The sequence below is a fragment of the Heterocephalus glaber genome, unplaced genomic scaffold (genome assembly GCF_053883595.1).
Source record: "Heterocephalus glaber isolate CG9 unplaced genomic scaffold, H.glaber_assembly_v1.0 deba00001444, whole genome shotgun sequence".
In the NCBI taxonomy this organism is placed as follows: Eukaryota; Metazoa; Chordata; class Mammalia; order Rodentia; family Bathyergidae; genus Heterocephalus; species Heterocephalus glaber.
Genome location: NW_028258297.1, coordinates 25,050,934 through 25,068,899, shown reverse-complemented (window position 1 = coordinate 25,068,899; position 17,966 = coordinate 25,050,934). Strand labels below are relative to the sequence as shown.

General features: G+C 48.3%; 2 protein-coding genes across 5 annotated transcripts in view; one reads left to right on the top strand and one right to left on the bottom strand.

The window, feature by feature from the left end:
• Positions 1-2,012, top strand: part of Borcs5 (BLOC-1 related complex subunit 5) — an 86,387-nt gene extending 84,375 nt beyond the window's left edge. For both annotated transcript variants that reach the window (XM_004845869.3, XM_004845868.3), the window contains exon 4: positions 1,366-2,012. In XM_004845869.3, coding sequence (XP_004845926.1) covers positions 1,366-1,596 — 231 coding nt within the window. In that variant the 3' untranslated portion in view covers positions 1,597-2,012. The remainder of the gene's footprint in view (positions 1-1,365) is intronic.
• A 4,646-nt stretch (positions 2,013-6,658) lies between these two features.
• Dusp16 (dual specificity phosphatase 16) overlaps positions 6,659-17,966 on the bottom strand; it is a 73,028-nt gene continuing 61,720 nt past the window's right edge. For all 3 annotated transcript variants that reach the window (XM_004845864.4, XM_004845865.4, XM_004845867.4), the window contains exons 5-7: positions 16,261-16,420; positions 12,111-12,234; positions 6,659-10,459 (exon numbers count right to left, since the gene is read on the bottom strand). In XM_004845864.4, coding sequence (XP_004845921.1) covers positions 9,286-10,459; positions 12,111-12,234; positions 16,261-16,420 — 1,458 coding nt within the window. In that variant the 3' untranslated portion in view covers positions 6,659-9,285. The remainder of the gene's footprint in view (positions 10,460-12,110; positions 12,235-16,260; positions 16,421-17,966) is intronic.

Below are 17,966 nucleotides of genomic sequence, written 5' to 3'. Positions count from 1 at the left end.
CTGCACCCTTAGGCCGCACTACATTTGTAAGAACTTTTCCTTCAACAATAAATTAACCTTAGCTTTCTATAACATTTTACTTATTTTTAAAGTTTGTCTTGTTTTTGCGGTATAAGAGATCAAACCCCAGGGGCACTGTACCACTGAGCTACATCCCCAGCCCTTTTTCTTTTTTATTTTGAGGCAGGGTCTCATTAAGCTACCCAGGCTGGCCTTGAAGCCTTCTGAGTAACTGGGATTATAGTCACGGACCACCACAAACCGGCAACTTCTAAGTTTTTAAAAAACCTTTTGCCTCTTAACAATAACACTGAACTTAAATACATTGTACAGCTGTACAAAAGGTTTTCTTGATATCTTTGTTCTGCAAGCTTTCCTCAGTTTTTAAGTTGTCTTGTTTGTACTTTTTAAACTTTTTTGTTCAAAAGTTAGCGGGCTGGAGTGTGGTCAGTGGCAGAGAACGTGCCCAGTGTGCCCTCGTGAGGCCTGGGTTCCAGTCCAGCACCGCCTCCGCCACCCGGGATCAACCTGGGCCCACGTAGGGGCAGGGTGGCAGTGTCACCACCTCCCACCTCCACACTGTGTCCCTGGAAGGCCTCGGGCAGTGCGGCAGGTGGAGCTGTCCGCCCCAACAGTGCCTTCTGAAATCCCTCCTGAGGGACCTGCCCACGGCTCTTCCCAGTAGGAGGGATGCACTCTAAGCAGTGATTGAGAGTAAATGGTACTATATAGTGAGCACACTGGACAGTGATGCAGCGTTCATTAGTTCACTGTCACCAAGCACCATGTCCTGTGTGTGGCTGTCAGTGCTGCGCCTCGTTTGCACTGTCATCACCAAGGACAAAGCGGTGTGCCAAGTGGCCCGGGCCCCTTGTGCAGCGTGTTGCTGTGCGGCCTTGTGCTGGCCAGAAGCTGTCATGGGCACAGACTGGTCCCCTGTGCCTTGTCAGCGAGGCCCTGTGGGGCAGAAAGGGTGGCTTCTGGCACAGAACTGGGTTCGGATCCTGCCCTTTTTGACCCACTGAAGCCCAGGATGCTTTCGTGTAGGATCTCTGGGTCTTGCCAGCTCCGAGCACAGAAGTGAGAGCAGCCCTCTGTCCTCCCCAGAGCCTGGTCGAAGTGCAGCGGTCTTGGTTTTTTTTGTTTTCAGTGCACGTCTGTCCTACAGAGCAGTGATGTTTGCTTGGGGGTTGGCGGGGGCGTGTGACCACCTTGATCATTCCCAGTCCCTTTGCTCCCCGTCGCCGCTGACCCCACAGCTGCAGAGCAGTGGCTGCCCCCGGCCGCTTCTGCCTGCTGCACCAGGACCTTGCGAGGACTTGGGAAGCAAGTGTAATGTGTTTTCCTTTTTTTTGCCTTCTGCAGATGGACCTGTCTGTAGAAACCCTCTTTAGCTTCATGCAGGAGCGCCAGAAAAGATATGCCAAATACGCCGAGCAGATCCAGAAAGTCAACGAGATGTCCGCCATCCTGCGCCGCATCCAGATGGGCATCGACCAGACGGTGCCCCTCATGGAGCGGCTCAACAGCCTGCTGCCCGAGGGCGAGCGCCTGGAGCCCTTCAGCATGAAGCCCGAGCGGGAGCTCAGGCTGTAAGATTCCCCTTCCGCAAAGGCCGAAGGCCGAGGAGTGGCTGGTACGGAGGACGCGTGCTGAGCCTGGTCCCAAGCCCGGTCCCGTGGTGCGGCCTGAGTGCGGCTCCAGGTCTTCCCCACAGCACAGGGAGCCGCCGGCCACGGGACCTGATGGCCACCATCGCCTCAGCACACTGGGCTTGGTGGTAACCGAAACTGGAACGTCTGGCGATGAGGGGTTCTTTAAAGAACCCTGCGTTGACAGTTCTCTGTATTTTGCTCACATGTTTTTAAATTGCGTGTGTATATAGTCTTAGGTACTGGGGTGAAAATGTGGAGAGAAGGGAAAACATTTTAATAGCTGTGTTCTTGGTGTCCTTGTGAAGTTTTACTCGGGCTCCCTGGGTTATGAGTTGTAGACATAAAAAGCTAACTGAATGCAAGTCTGTGTGTTGTTGCCCTTCCCACCCCAGCTGTCTCCACCACCTGCAGGCCCTGCCTGGGCACCCTTCTCAGCCCTGCAAGTCCTCAGTGGGACTGAAGACGCCCTCTTTCCTCTCTCGCGATTCCCACCCACTCAGAGCAGTCCAGGGCTCTGTTTATCAAAGCAGTGCGGCAGGACTGGGGCACCCGCTTTACAGGGCCAGTGAGCGAGGTTGCCACTGTCGTGCAGCTGTTCCCGTTCCCCAGCCCTGCAGGGGACCCACTCACGAGCAGAATCCGTGCCAGGACACAGAGGCAGCCTGACCTCTCATTTCAGAGAGAAAAACAATGCAAAATGCCGTGAGATTTCTGTGGCAGCTGGGGAAGTGGAGCAGTGTGACACTCAGAGCACTCAGTTCAGTCACAGAAGCAGCGGGCGGGAAAGAGCAGCCTTGGTGGCAGGCAGAGACCCAGAGCCAGCCCAGGAAGCCACAGGGCTGGGATCCCCCTGCCGCCTCTAGCCTCCCCGGTGTCTCAGCCTCGCGTATTTCTAAGCTTAAAATAGATCTGCTTAATTCAGCGTAACTCAGCTAAACTCATAGGACTCTAATCTTGGATCCTAATCAGATGCTACCTTGTAAGGTTCATAGAACCCAGAATCAAATGTAGGACAGCAAACTAGAATAAGCATGAGTTTTCAGACTACATGGGAAAAAAGTTTTACATAGCTTCTAGTATTTTCTTTCCGTTTCTTCCTTCTCCCTTTCCTTCTTTTCTCCTTCCCTCCACTCCTTTTTCTCTCCCTTACTCCCTCTCTCCTTCCCTCCCCCCTCCTTCTTTTTGCAGCACCTGGGGTTAAACCCAGGGCCTTTTCACTGAGCCACACACCTCCCTTTATTTTGAGCCAGGACCTCACTGAATTGTCCAGACTGGACACAAATTTGCAGTCCTCCTGCCTCAGCCTCCTAGGATGCTGGGATTATAGGCATGCCTGCCTAGCGTCTAGTATTTTCTCATGACCAAAAATAAAAACCAAGATTGTTCATTTCCTCAGAACTAGAAAGACAAGTTGGAAACTGGAGCCAAGGGAAGAGGCCCAAGGAAGCATCTGCAGGGGACCCTTTAGATTCCTTGTGCCTCCTGGGAACGGTTGCCTTCCCTTCCCCATAGGAAGGCGGGAGCTGTGCACTGAGGAGGGAAAGGAGGTCAGGGTGTTGTGCAGAACTGGAGTGGTGAGCTGGAAGTGGGGAGCTGTTCCCCTGTTGGCTCCCCAGTGACAGCAGCTCGTACTCACAGTTCTTTCTGGTGATCAGGATTTTACTGCGTCCTTTAACCATTTCTCAGACACTCCATTAGAAGATGCTAATCAAGAGAGATGCTCTGTAACTTAGAAACCTATTAAATAGCAAGGTTGTCCCAGGAAATGGTATAGGGTGAAGAGGGGTAAATGACATGTTTCCCTCTATGATTTGCAGTATCCTATCAGGTAGCTGAGGATCGAGCGCCAGACTGTATTCTGATCCTCTGGCCTTTTCCATATGCTTCATTCCGTGATTGTTTTTGTACTGCTCTAATAATTTCACAATACTGTATATATTTCACTATTTGAAATGGCTAGATTAGGTTTCACCATATTTATTTTTTTTTAATTTTCAAGCAGTATGAATGAATGAATACTTGTAGTTCCTTCACTTGGTCTGATAGGTGGGTTTTTGTTTTTTGCCTTTTAAAAAAATTTTTGAGACAAGGTCTTGCTAAGTTCCCCATGTTGGGCTTGAACGTGCCATTGGGATTACAGGTAAGTGCCACCATACCTAGCCAAGAGGTGGCATTTTGAAGCCATCACCATCATTGTGGGTTTTTTGAGTTCAGAGTGTTTAGAATCCAACTCTGACCATGGCTGGTTGTCTACAGAGCTATAAAAACCATCCTCCCTGCACTTCGTGACACTGACGAAATCACAAACTGTGCTGCGGAGGGAGCCGTCGAGGTAGGGCTTTCTCACTGTTTCAGCACTTACTGTTTTACGCAGGCAGAAAAGCATGCCCAGCCTGTCATGAAAAAACTCCCAGCCAGCTCTTTTTCTTCTTAGAAACATTGTATTAAGATTTGGGTCCAAAGCAGACAAAGTCTGCTTGTTACTGGGTAGAGGCTGAGAAGAGCAGTAGGCAGAATCATTGGTTTTGTAAGGAGTTCGTGTTAATCTGCATGGTGTGTGGTGGTTTTGCAGTGTCATCTTGGCTGAGCTGAACTGTTTCCCAGAGTTCCTTTCTGGTGAGGGCTGGCTGCAGGAGAAGTCCTCGCCAGATCCGGACGGGAATACAGCAGTGGCCTTGCTAATCCAGAGTCGAGTCGGTCAGGCCCTGTGCTGTTCCGTGCAGTTTCTGGGCTCTGCTGCCCCTTCGAGTGGGCAGTGGCTGGACCACAGCCCCCTCAGCTCCCGCGGAACCCTGCCTTCAGTGTTTCCAAGCCCCGGGGCAAATGTGAGTGAGCCCTTGCTTCTCCTTCTGGTCCTCTGGTGAGGGCAGGCCCAGGTCTCAGCCCTCCCTGCTGCCTGCCGAGACCGCTGCCAGCTTCCATCCCTGCTTCGACGGACCCCAAGGGCACGCCCCGTGCTCCGCACCCTCCCCATGGGTCTCTGACCGGAAAACCCTGTGTGCTGACAGGGCATCCCCAGCCCTTCCCTCTTCCGTGTCTGTCTTTCCCCATGGAGGCCTGACTTAGTTCATACCTGGCGACTTACCTGGCCGCTGTAGGTGTCTCAGGGATGGGGAGTCAGCCTGGAAGTCCAGCCTTCGTCACCGGTGAGCCATTTCCTTTCCCTGAGCCTCAGAGCTGTGGTTTGGGTCTTCAGTGCCCTTCAGGGGCCTGCGGTGCTACTGGGAGGTGGGGGAACCTGTAGCAGGCGGGGCCTTGTGGAAGGGAGCTTAGGTCATGGGCTGCCCTCCTGGGGACAGGGACGTGGCCCTTCCCCAGCTGCTTGAGGTGAGTGCATTTCCTCTGCCACACAGTGTCACCCTGATGTTTGCAGGAATTTACTGATGACCCAAATAATTTTTCTTCACCAATCAAGGTTCATTCCTTGAGGTATGATTTATGCTGCAAGCTTTTGCAAACCAAGTATTTTTAATTCAGTCTTTGAGGGCCGGGGATTTAGCTCAGTGGTTCTGCCGCCTGACTCGCAAGCTCAAGGACACGAGTTCGATCCCCGGTACCAAAAAAAAAAATTCAGTCTTTGAGACCATTGTCGTTCCCTGACCAGAGGTAGCCCAGGCCTCAGCTGAGCTAACCCTTTCCCGCTCACCGTTTGTCTAGGATACTGTTTCAAGGTCACATTTTGCATTTCACGTGGGACAGTTTTTTGTGTTTTTTTTTTTGGTACCAGGGATGGAACTTGGGACCTTGCACTTGCAAGGCAGGTGGTGGAACCACTGAGCTAAATCCCCGGCCCGGGACAGTATTTTCTTTAACTGAGTCTGAAGTTTTATCTAGCACCAAAAGAATGAAACTTTTGACATAAACACAAACCGCAATAATATGACTGATTTGTAAGTATCTTTCAAGACAGTGCTGTAATTTTCCAGTTAATCTCCCAACACTTTAAAGATAAAACCAAGTAGAATACTGTTGTACCAGGATGAATGGGCCTCTCAGAATGCTAGGAATCACTTGGTTCCATTTTCCTTTTATAGATGCAGAAGAGTAATAAAGTGCCTAGAAAAATACTGTTTACTAGACCTAAAACATTCCTATCTAATGTCAGAAAAATGAAAGTAGACAACAGTATTTAAAATAGCAGTGAACATTTTGAGGCTCAAAAGTCTTCATTAACTAGTTCCGGTATACACTCTACTCTCACGTCGTCTCCGGACACTCAGGGCTCACTGCAGTTCTACCACATTTTGTTTGTTCCACATCTCAGAAACTTACACCTTCCCAATTAGCCCCTTAGTGAAGTTTTTGTCTAAACTAGTCTCTGGGAGGCTCCAACTGACTGGCCCTTATGCAAGCAGACAGCGAGCTTGGCCCAAGGCCTCCCCGCAGTCTTCAGTGGGTCGCCTCTCCCTCAATCGCCTGTTCCCTCTCTGGAGACAGTTACTGTACGAGCTGCTTGTTCTCCTCTCCCACCAGTGGTTTACCAGTAGTTTTTCTGCAACGTCCTGGCCAAGCCAGTTCTAGTGCTAGCTCACCCAGTCTAATCCTTCTTGCCTTTAAATTTTCTTACATCTAATCAGCTCAAAAGTCTTACAGCCAAAATCAGTGAGGTCACTGTGAGTTGGCTGACAGTCATTCCATCTGCTTGCACTGCAGGTAAATTCATTTCCTCTAATGCATAATTTGTATTAAACTGATGAGACTAAGCTACCAGTCTCATGTCATATCCAGGGTCCTAAGCACAAAGGTAGTTCATTAAGGCATGCATGGCATGGCTGGAGAACAGATCCTTAATACCAATCCTTCCTCAGTTCTTCCCGTAATTATAAGATCACACACTGTATTAAAATGTGCACATGTGTTGTAGCTGGTCTCTTCCCCACCCCTACTTGTGTGTGCTGGAACCAAATGCCCTAGGATTCTACACTGCAGTCTGCACATTAGAGGCAGCAGACACTATTGTCAGCCACCGATCCAGGGGCCAGTGAACGAGAGCACACACTAGATTGGATACCACCACCACTTTATTTTGAGCTAAATCCCCATTTAACTTGAGAACAGGAAAGCGTCCACCACTACCGCCTTTGTTTGGCAGCTTGGTCACTGCAGTTTCCAGCGAGTCTCGGCAAAAAGGTCCTTTCTCACATTTATGTATAAACAGGTACCAGTTCTGATTTTATTTCATCATATTAACATACATAACACACCAACTTGAGAAATGCACAATTTAACCATTCAACAGCTTGCCTCATTCCAGAGGAACCCTGTGTGCAGATTAAACATTTATACAGCCTTTGCACCTAACTTTACAAGTGCCCTGAGCCATCTTCCCGCATTTCTCACGTAGGAGATCGTTCTGTGCCGCCCCAGGTGACTCTAGGCTTCCTTGTGACTGCACTGCAGGGAGCCACCGCACTGGGCGGGCCACCCCGGCCCTGCCCCAAGAGCTGCCCCAGGCATGCGCTCTGGATCCCAAAACTGATGACATGACACACGTGATGAGGACTACAGGCTGTGGCGTGTGACTGCGACACAGTTGTAGGGAGGGGAGGGACCGTGCTCAGGAGAAACCCTACACCGCACAAGGTCAGCTTTTGTCTGATGATCGTGTTTAACCCAAGCCTCCCTACCCTCCTGAAACAGCTTCAACAATGGACTTGTTGGTTTCATCTCTTTAAAAGGTCCGACCAGATTCTGGATGTGAACTGGTGCACATTTGGTGTACACATGACACATCAGAACTACCACGTGAAAGCTTGGGGATGCCTGATTACATAAAAGGTGTACATAGAAAAATCAGATCGTAAACACCACCTTTTTGGGACGGTAACATGCTCCCCGTGCAGCTTACACTTCAGCCTCCATCCTACAGCCACATGTAGCACATGAGCTGTGTATAACTGGTTACGAGGGTTGTGAAGCCCACAACCCTCGTGATTGAGCCAGTCGGTTCTGAATCGTGTCATTCTGTGCTGGTTTTAGCAGTCACCATAGGAAACACGAAGTTGCGTCCTTGTCAGAGGACTATCCATTTCTCAAACAGAAACCTGAGATACAAGTCAGCAACTAGCTACACTTAACAGTAAAGAACAACGGCCACACCTGCCCCACTTCCTCACCCCCCAAAAAGCTGATGGGAAGGCTTCAAAAGAGGACCGTACAATAGTTGATAAAACACAAGCCAGGAAGGGGGAAAGCAGATCCGCACTGTCACTTATGTACTGTTCTAATCACCACCTGTTTCCAGCTGCCAGGACTGATTCCGTACAGTGGCTAGGACACAGACTGAGAGACCACCTCGTCTCACCCCACTGGGATACTAAAAACACACGAAGGGGAGAGTTCCTGAAAAGAGCTGGCTGTGACCTTCCATTCTATTCACAACTGAACAAGATCCAATAGCCTTCTCTTCATCGTCCTATACTGTTTTATTCTGAATATTCCCCATTTCCCAAAACCTTTCTCATCCCTATTGGTGAATTTTAAAGTCTGAAGGAATTACACAAATACCACCTTCATGCCAAGGGGGAGAAAACCCATCAAGGAAATGTTTTCTGCTTCTCCGTAAATTTTACCTTCCTTAATCTCTGTAGTTTTCTCTCTAGGTGGTTTCCTATACAATTCTGCTTTGTTACACTTTTACAAACTGTATCCATTACAGTGAAACAGAAATAGAAAACACCAATTTTGGCTGAGAACTTGAAGGTTCTGTCACTATTACCAACTCAGGTAATTCACATTGGCTTTAAACCAAGTCAGTCTTCAATTAAAGGATTAAAAGTCCCATTTAAACAACTCTGATTTATAGAGAGAGGCAGACACGGTTACCCTCCTAACTTTAGCTTAAATCATGTTGTCAGATTCCTGGCTAAGTTGAATCCTAGGTAGGTGCCCTTCTTTCTGAAAGCTGGGAAGAGGGAAGATAGCAACTACTCTGTTCAATACTAACTGGAATTTTGTGCACGCAGTTTGAATTGGTCTGGAAACTGACTCACTACTTGTTCACAATGCCTGGAAAACAGGCTCCCAGACATGGTAGTGGTGAACACCCCGACTGTCCTGTCTGAGGTACTAGTTTGTTCTACCGTCGATCCGGGTGACGCCCTCAGTGGTCTGTCCAGCAGTGATGTGTGAATCACTCGGCTGGCAGGTGAGCTTGGGTTTGTGCATTAGCTTTGGAGAGGATCATTTCTCTGGGATTTACCCCTCGGGTTCCGTCCCTAGAGGGCTCCCTGGACCCACAGCTGGCTCAGTCTCAGCACTAAGGTGCACTGGGGAAGGGACTGGGCAAAGATCAGTGAGCATCTGAGATCTCTGCAGCACGATGTGACCGTCAGGGGAGGGGGATAAACTTGCTTTTGTAGGAATGAGAAGATGTGCGATTCATGGACTAGAATTACTCTGCATAGGGGGAATTCTAGCACCTGCCCTTCCGCTTTTGTTGAGAGAAATAGTAGTTCCTCTCTCAAATGCAGATGTTGAGAGAGAACTGTGTTGATCTATCTTTTGCTTTTACACCACAGCTCCATTTTCCAAAAATATATATGTATATACATATACATATTTCAGATTTACAGGGAAATTTTTTGTGAACAAGAAAAACTGTCAATAGCAATCACAAGTCTCTTTCTCCTCAGGAGACCTCAATGATTTCCATGCTGCCTGAAAAGCTAGACTGACTACCCACCTTCCCCAGCTCTTCCCGGGACCGGTTCTCTGACATGATGCTCTCTCCAAATTCCATCTGGCAGCTTCTGCGTTTAAACTGCTTTTCAAAGGGGCTCTCTTCATGCCAGCTCCGCCGAGAGTCAGCCCTGTCGCCTGGCTTCTGCCGCCTACGCACAGAATAGACTTGGTCACTACAAGTGGGCAGCTGGCTGCAGCTGTAGGCAGAGTAGCTGGTATTCCCTCCGTAGATGGCCGAAGCAGAGTAGAAGTGAGAGGACTCTGTGGCAAAATACCAACTGTTGGTCAGGGAGGGGGTAGAGGTCTGAGGAGCCAGGATATCGGAGTGCCAGCCCTTGAGGCCCAGCCCGGCAGCAGACTTGGTGAGGTGCTGCTGGCTGGTGGAAAGGCCAAAGAGGAAGTTGGTGTGGTGATTGTCCTCCACGCTGCCACTTCGCTGCAGTGGAGATAAGAAGGACCTCTGCGTGGCACCACTGCTGCTGGTTCTTACTGTGTGCGGTCGCTTGCTCTGGCCCTCTGGAGGCCTGGCAGGTGGGGCCTTCTTGGGGATGTGGGCTTCCTCCTTATCTGGGCTGGTTTCCGGAGTCTGCTCTGACACTTCCTGAACTGGGGAGAACTGGCAGAGCTTGTTGGTCCCATCCAGGGTAGTGGAGGGTTTATAGTATTCCAGAGCATCTTCTGATGAGAAGCCATGTAAGGATGCTGCCATGCTGGCCGAATACGAAACCGATTTGATATCCAGGGAGAAGGAACGTTTCAGCTTACTGCTGTCTTCCAGCTTGTCTGAGGACAGGTGGAGCCCGTTGAGCGCCTGCACCAGTGGGCTGTCCTCTAACAGCGATGGCTGCGTGCTAGGCACGCTGGCAGGATGCAGAGGCCTTTGCCCTGCTGCCTCTGAGGCACCAGGCTTGGCACAGCGTGGATTGAGGGACATCTCACTCTTCTGTCCACCCTCCGAGGCTGCAGGGACAGGGTCATTTGACTTTTCCAGGTGTAGCAGCTTGAGTTTGCTCTTTGGCCCTGATGCTCCAGTCTGGTTCTTGATCTTCTTCTCATAGTCCAGAAGCTGGCCCAGAAAATTGAAGTTTGGAGATATAGTGGGTCTTTTTTCTTTCACAAATCTGTGAAGAGAGGAAGCAGCAAACACTGATTTTACAACTACCCTTTATCTTAATAATACGTGAATACACGAGTGATCAGGCAGACCTTCCCAAATACCTTGGAAGATGATGGCTGACAAGTTCAGGGAAGCCCCTGAAGCTAGACACAAGTGCCCCTGCCACACTCAGCATGTCCTGGAGGGCGGCGCCAGGCCCACCACTTCTCGTGTTAGCTCCTGGCTCAAGGGTCTGCAGTTCCCAGTGCAACTGGGCAGATGATCTTTGCTCACCACCAGGGACACCCGCATATGCATACCAAGCACAAAAGTCACTTGCCAGCTCTGTTTTCTGACGACCCCTTTCAATGTCTGCAGTCACTTCAAGACATTTCACATTTTAAATTGACAAAAAAGATGGTATCAGATGGTCAGAGTATCAAAGCACCTAATTCTGACTTCCTTTCTTGGTACTCAGCGTGACCGAAGCTGCAGCCAGAAAGTGGTCTGAGGATGTTAAGCACGATGCTAAAGCACTGAATTAGTGGTTCAGTCCTCAGACCAACCCTGCAGAAGGTGGTGTTTATTCCCACAGAGTACAAAGTCCTTAGGTGGATGTGTCCAAAATCACAGAGCTAGTAAATGATGGTGTCGGGGTTCAAAGCCAAGTCTGTCCAAAGTCTGGGTCCAATTTTGAAATCACCATGTTAAAAACGATTCATCAAGGGATCAAAACCAGTAACTGATTTTAACAAGGACTCAGACATTAGACAAATTCTGCAGTGGTGCCTGAAACTCAGGGATATCTGTCAGATGACACAAGAATTAAACTACTGAAAATTTGTATTTGAATAGGGAATGAGAAGAATTTAAAATAAACTCCAAGTAACCTACATCAAATGAATAAAGCCAACACTAACCGGTTCAGCTGTAACAAGTACAAACATAGGGCCGCCAGGAGCCTGCTCCCTCCCGATGGATGTGAAGGTGAGAGCGGCAGCCTTGAGCAGAGCTGGAGGGAGGGAGCTGGCGCAGAGGCCTCCAAGTACCTCCTCTAATGACGACAAGCCAAGGAGGAAGAAAATGGGGCTGCTTACCCGGGCCTGCTCCACACGGAGTTTCTGATTATTGCATGAAAACCAAAAAACCAGCCCTCTGCACTCAACAATGGCCACCCGACTCAGACTCGGTCGCCAAACACACTCCAGGCCTGAGCAGTCCCGCTGCTTTCCCTTGTGAGAAAAGGCGAGTGCAGCCTGGTCACAATTGCACTGCAGAATCATCAGCCAGTTCTACCCAGTGAGAGAGTTCGATGACTCATTTTACACTTGCATGTATTTGGCTAAAAGTAAAGCAGAGTAGATTCTGTCAAACATTCTACTGCCACCTTCCCCCCTTGTATGCAAACTAGAATTATTGATACTTCCCACGAGGAGGGGAATCTCTGCCTGAATTTGTTGTTTCTGAGACTTAAAGTAGCAGAGGGTAAGTATGATGCATTAGGGCAAAATGAATGCCAAATATTAAAACCACTCTTTTCCAGGCTTGGCAGGGCCATTTAATCAAACATCCGCGGTAACCTGTACAGCGTGTGATTAAAGCAATGGGGATCTGCTTTCATCTGGTTGCCAGCATCACAGCGCCGTGTGATTCAGGGCCCGCGCTCCTGTCCTCACCTGTAAGCCTCGTCCACAGACATGTCCATCCTCTTCATGATGTAGGCGATGGCGATGGTGGCGGAGCGAGAGATCCCAGCTAAACAGTGGACCAGGACACATCCATTGGAGGCTTTTGCTTTCTCTGTATGAGTGAGAGCCAAGAAAGGGCACCGGTAAAAAGTCAGCAATGAAATCTTGTTGCCATTTGCCCGGTGTCTTCACCCCAAAACCTCAAAGCAAATCTCAGCTGCTTACGGCACAGTTACCCTTGCAGGATTCATTCCTCAGAGGAGGGTGGGGAGAATATTTTCCTCCCCATTGGTATGCAGTGGACAGTTAAATTCTAAACACGTTCATAAGTGACATTACTCATTCAAGTTGTCCAACTCATTTCAGCACTTTTCACCAGATATATTTTTTAATTATTATTTTAATAAAATGTACAGGGTATAAATCCTACATCATATGATTCTGCTTGTTTAGAAAGTTTCATAAATACAGAAAAGTGTAAAAAGGAAATAAGACCCACCCAAAAGTCTGTACCTAAGACATAGCTAATACTCTATTTTCTACCCTGGACGGACCGGAGCACTAACACTCAGGGCAGCGCTTGGGCGGCCTCGGTTCTCAGTTATGTGTGTGCTCAGCCATGAAGCTGCTGCTGCCAGCTACCACCTCTCCTCCTCCCATCTTCTTTCCTTCTTTCTACCTCTTAGTACTAGAGACTGAACCCAGGGCCTTTGCACTGAGCTGTATCTCCAGCCCTTTATTTTTATATTCAGACAGGGTCTGGCTAAGTTACCCAGGCTGGGCAATCCTCCTGCCTCAGCCTCACAGAGTGCTGAAATTACAGGCTCATTCTTCCCTTCTCATTTTTAATTGGTACTACTAAGAGTTGATCAAAACTTACATTAAAAATGTGAACAAGTATGCAAGGAATCTGCTGCTCTTGCAGCTGAATAATAGAAGGCTACTCCAGTCTCAATGTCTATGTTTTAAGTAGTACAAACTTCTAATGTATATAATATACAGTGGTGCCTTGGTTCACGAACTTGATTGTTTCCATGATTCTGGTTGCAAACTAAGTTGGACGAGAACCGAATCAAATTCAGTGGTGAGGTTCAATGTTGACCTTAGGGGAAATTTGATTCAGTTCTTGTCCAGTTCGGTTTTGTGACCAGAATTGTGGAGAGAACTGAGATCATGAACCACGGTATCACTGTATTCATTCTCTTTGTACAAGATAACCTATAAGCCTTGGATAGTACATGAATATACTTCCCTTCTAGATAGGAAAACCAAACATTGAAGCAATACAGGTGAATACAAAGCGACACTGAAAGTCCACAGCACACTACAAAATAATACACAGACGGGTGCACGTAAAGCCTCAGCATTCTCCCTTCTGCATTAGCTGCTAAGAAGCTCAAAGCTACAACTTTCACTTAATTTCAGTAAGAATTTGGATGTTTTGTTTAGTTACTGTACCTTTCCTAGTCCCATCTTTCTTGGTTCTTGCCCTTTGACCCCATCTTAATGTGTCATTGTTTTTGCAACCATAACTTTTGATAATTTTTTTTTTTTTTTTGGTACCAGGGATCAAACTTGGGACCTTGCGCTTGCGAGGCAGGCACCTGATAATGTATTTTTAAGAATCAAAAAGCACTTATCCTGGAGTGGGTTTCCTTGGCACACTGGTTCCGGCAGACATGGGTGCTGGGCTGAGTCCTACAGGAAGTGATACACACGAGCCCAGCCGAGAGGAGGCGGCAAATGCGCCGAGAAATGCCTGCAGTGGGAATGAGCAGCCTGGCTTGGCTGGCACTCATGAGCAGGGTGGGAAATAACCAGAGAGAAGACTCCACAGGTGGGGAGCCGCTGGTGGGGGGTTCTTGGGAACATCCGGCTGAAGGACGCAGTTGTATGTAGGAAATTGAGGAGCCGCTGAAGGTGGCAGGTTCCAACCAGGATGCAAGGAGGCAGTGATGGTGTCACCGGAAACACGGGGGCAGTGTCACAGACACGGTGGGGGGGGGGGACCACAAATGAACAAGGGGACACCCCTCATGACAACTTTGAAGCTATTTAGTAGCTGGGCATGGTGCTAGTGCCTATGGCCCCAACTACATGGGAGCATTGCTTGTGCTCAGGAGTTTGAGGCCATCCTGGGCAACACAGTGAGACCTCCCATCTCAAAAAAAGAAATACACATACATTCCTGTAAGGCAGTTGCATTCTCTTCAGTTTCCAGTTCAGGAAACGGACGCACAAGTGTGAAGTACCTTGCCCCAAACCACGTAGCTAAGAGCCAGGGACACAGAGCTCAAGTACAGCTTGGCTCCAAAGCCCACAGTCAGGGGACATCACCTCGAGTAGTGAGTTTGGTGTGGGGAGGAAGCAGGGCTTGTGGAAGCAGCCAGCTGGTCCCCACAGCACAACAGCTCAACAGTTACTGCTGCCTGCTGCTAAATAAAACTCCACAACAACCTGAGTCCTTCCCCCAAACCCAGGGACTTACTGAAATTTAAAGAACAAAACGAAAATTCTATAGGTGTGCAAGTTGCATCTTTGTAACACACACACTGCCGTGATACCACGCTGAGAAGGCCATGCGGAGATGATGAGCAACTGCAGTGAACATAAACATGTGGAAGTCTGCCTTGTATAATTTCAGTGGGAAACAGCAGCGGCCACAGTAAATAGGACCAAGCAAGTTAAATGCAGATAAACCGTCACAGCAGATTCATGTTCTCTTCGACCCACAGAGATTCTCAAATTGTGTTTCTAGCTGAAACTAGAGCCAGTGTCTCTGGATCAGTGTGACATGCGATGAGAACATTAACCATAACTGCTGCTCTTTTAGAGAGGCAAAAATTGAGTGCTATGCTGAATATATTTCCTGGAAATACAATGGGAAGAGTTAATTTTGGGAATTTTCTTTGTGACAGTTCACACTGAGACAATCACAGCTATCTTCAGATTTTCACAGAATGCGTTCTTGAAGATAAAAGCCCTTGGCAATCTGGAAATCTTGAAAGAACTGTTTCAGAATTAGCGCTCTGAAAGCATTGCCTAGAAATTCCTCTCAAATGTAGATCAGATGCTGGGTGTGGTGGTGCACACCTGCAATCTCAGCACTCAGGAGGCTGAGGCAGGAGGATCCCTACAAGTTCAAGGCCAGCCTGGACTACAACCCAGCAAGACCTTGTCTCAAAAAATAAAGACCAGGTGCTTAATTACGTAGTTTTACTTTTTTAAAGGAACTGGTTCTTTTATTTTTAATTACAGTAATTCCGAGTAATCTCAGTAGAGTCCTCAAACTTACATGCGGGGGGGGGGGGGGGGGGGGGACAGGGACGACAAAAATTCCTGAGTGACAGTCAACACCTTGTTATGCTGTTTCCCTCTGTGCTCAGCCACTGTCCAGGGAAACCACTTCAAATGCACATTGCTATACCGGGAGATCTGACCTGCGGCACGGCAGGGTCACGACAGCCCCGGAGGTGGACAGAGTAAGGGACAGGTCAGCTGCTGTCCACACCATCCAGGAGACGACCTCGCATGCACCTGTGTGTGCCTGGGTTGGAATTTCATTAGACCCAAGAAGAAAACTGACACATGGACTGAGGCTTAGGCATCTTGTGACATAAAAAAAAAAAAACCAGACTTTCAATGTAATGGGATTTGTGTTCACAGAACTGTGACTTTTCTCTGGGAAACACTTTGCAACAAGGCAATGGGGACTCAGAGTTTCCCTGAGCACCTCATCGGGTTGGAAGGGGGAGGATGGAGTTTAACTCCAGAAGCCTAACTGATGTTCAGACAACTCCAATCACAGACCTGTGAAGGCTCAACTTTGGTACTGTTGGGCCGGGGATTTAGCTCAGTGGTTCCGGTGCCTGCCTCGCAAGCACAAAGTCCGAGTTTGATCCCCGGTACCAAGAAAACAAAAACAAAAAAAACCTTTGGTACTGTTCACAGCCAGGAGGTCACAAGCCCAGTGCCTTAGGGACACCACTGACCGCTAAATGAATAGGCAGCATCATGTGCTGTTTTCAGAGTCCCAACATTTCTGAAGTAGGTTTCTGTCCTCTAAAGGCAAAACGGGGAGGGAGAGGCCACACCTGCACGTGACGTTGTAACCAAGGAATGCTACTGAGCCACTCACCAATGAAATCCACTGATTTGTCCAACCAGGGCAGAATCTTCTCACAGAAGCTATCATTCACAGGCACTCGCAGGAAATGAGACTCAGGGATGAAGTCAGGCTTTGGACAGGTACTGCTGGCATTTAGCACATATCCAATCCCATTCTGTTGCATCAGCTCCTGTGGAGGGAAAGAGCAATTAAAGTGACTAATATATTCACATCATCATTTTGAAAGATTAAAGTTTAAATGTTATAAAAATTACTAGTTTCCTTAAAACAATTCACATCAGAGGAACTCCAAACTCAGCAAAATGGTATTTAGACTAAAATTGAGAGGGGGAAAAAAGGCTGTTAAATAGTATGCCTGAAGTTACATAACATTAGTATAGACAGCTCCATTATATCTATTGCTAGAGAGAACAAACTACCAGGTGAAACCACTGAAATGTGCACGCACAAGGACACCCTCCCACACTGCACATGCTGCTGTCTCTAAGATACAGTCCTAGGCATTCTTCTCAGTATTCCTTTTAAAGATAGCATCTATTTCCACAGCTTTTATCATCGGCCCCACCTGCCCCTGGGTGTGTGTTTTGCCTGTGACAGTTTGTATCTTCCCTTAAATTTCCAGGTACCTGGTGGATATTAGGATATCCCACAGGTCCTTCACATTCAAAATGTCAGAGATTAAATATATTATCCCTCTCCTTTCTCTGCCCCAAACTCCAATTTCTTCTTGCTAATCCCCAAATTGGCATCACCCAACCAGTTGAGCTAGAAGATAAGATCATGTGGCCGCCTCTTAACTCCCCCAAATGCTACCAGAGCCATAACTGCTTCTCCCAGTCACCCTCTTCTCTGTCCTATTCACTGCTCAGTGCTCGGTCTTCACCAAGACAACTAAACTGCCACCAGGGAGCTCCTCAAATTCAAAGTGCTTTTCTCTTCAGACCACATTCTTACCTAGAGTAACCCTCCCATCCCCTCCCCTCCCCTCTTTTGTTCAGGACCCTCACTGACTTACATCCACAGCATCTTTCCCCTTTTAAAAAATGTATTATTTTGAGATGGCGTCTTGCTAAGTCACTGTGTTGCCATGCAGGGTTAGAACTTGTGGTCCTCTTGCCTCACCCTCCCAGAGTGCTAGGATTATAGGCGTGTGCCACCACACCAGGCCCATTTTATATTTCTTTCTTCTACCAGCAGTACTACAGATTCATAAATTAAAAGGGAAGCTGGGTGTGATGGCACACGCCTGTAAGCCCAGGGATTAGGAAGGCTGAGGAAGGAGCATAGCAGGTTTGACGCCAGTCTGGGCAATTTAGACACTGCCTCAAAATACAAATCAAAAGGGCTGCGGATGACTCTCACTGGTAGTGGTCAGCATTTACGAGGCCCTGGGTTCGATCCCCAGCACAAGAAGAAAAATGGAAAGTGATATCCCGTCCCACCCAACTCAGTGATGGTATGATGGGAATTTCTGAGGAGAGGGAGTGACAGCAGCAGTGTACACGTCCGGAGGAGACGGGCAGTGCTGAGGATGAAACATGCTGCGTGTCAATAAAAGCTGTCAAGCTTGAGTTTCCACAGGAAGACACCTCGCCCGGTAACCTGTCTTTTGCGGAAATGATAACCTGCAGTCAGCGCACCTTCGCTAGAGCCTGTGGGCGAGACACTGCGGCACAAGGGACGCAGTGAGGAAACTCTGCCTCACATTTCTGCCT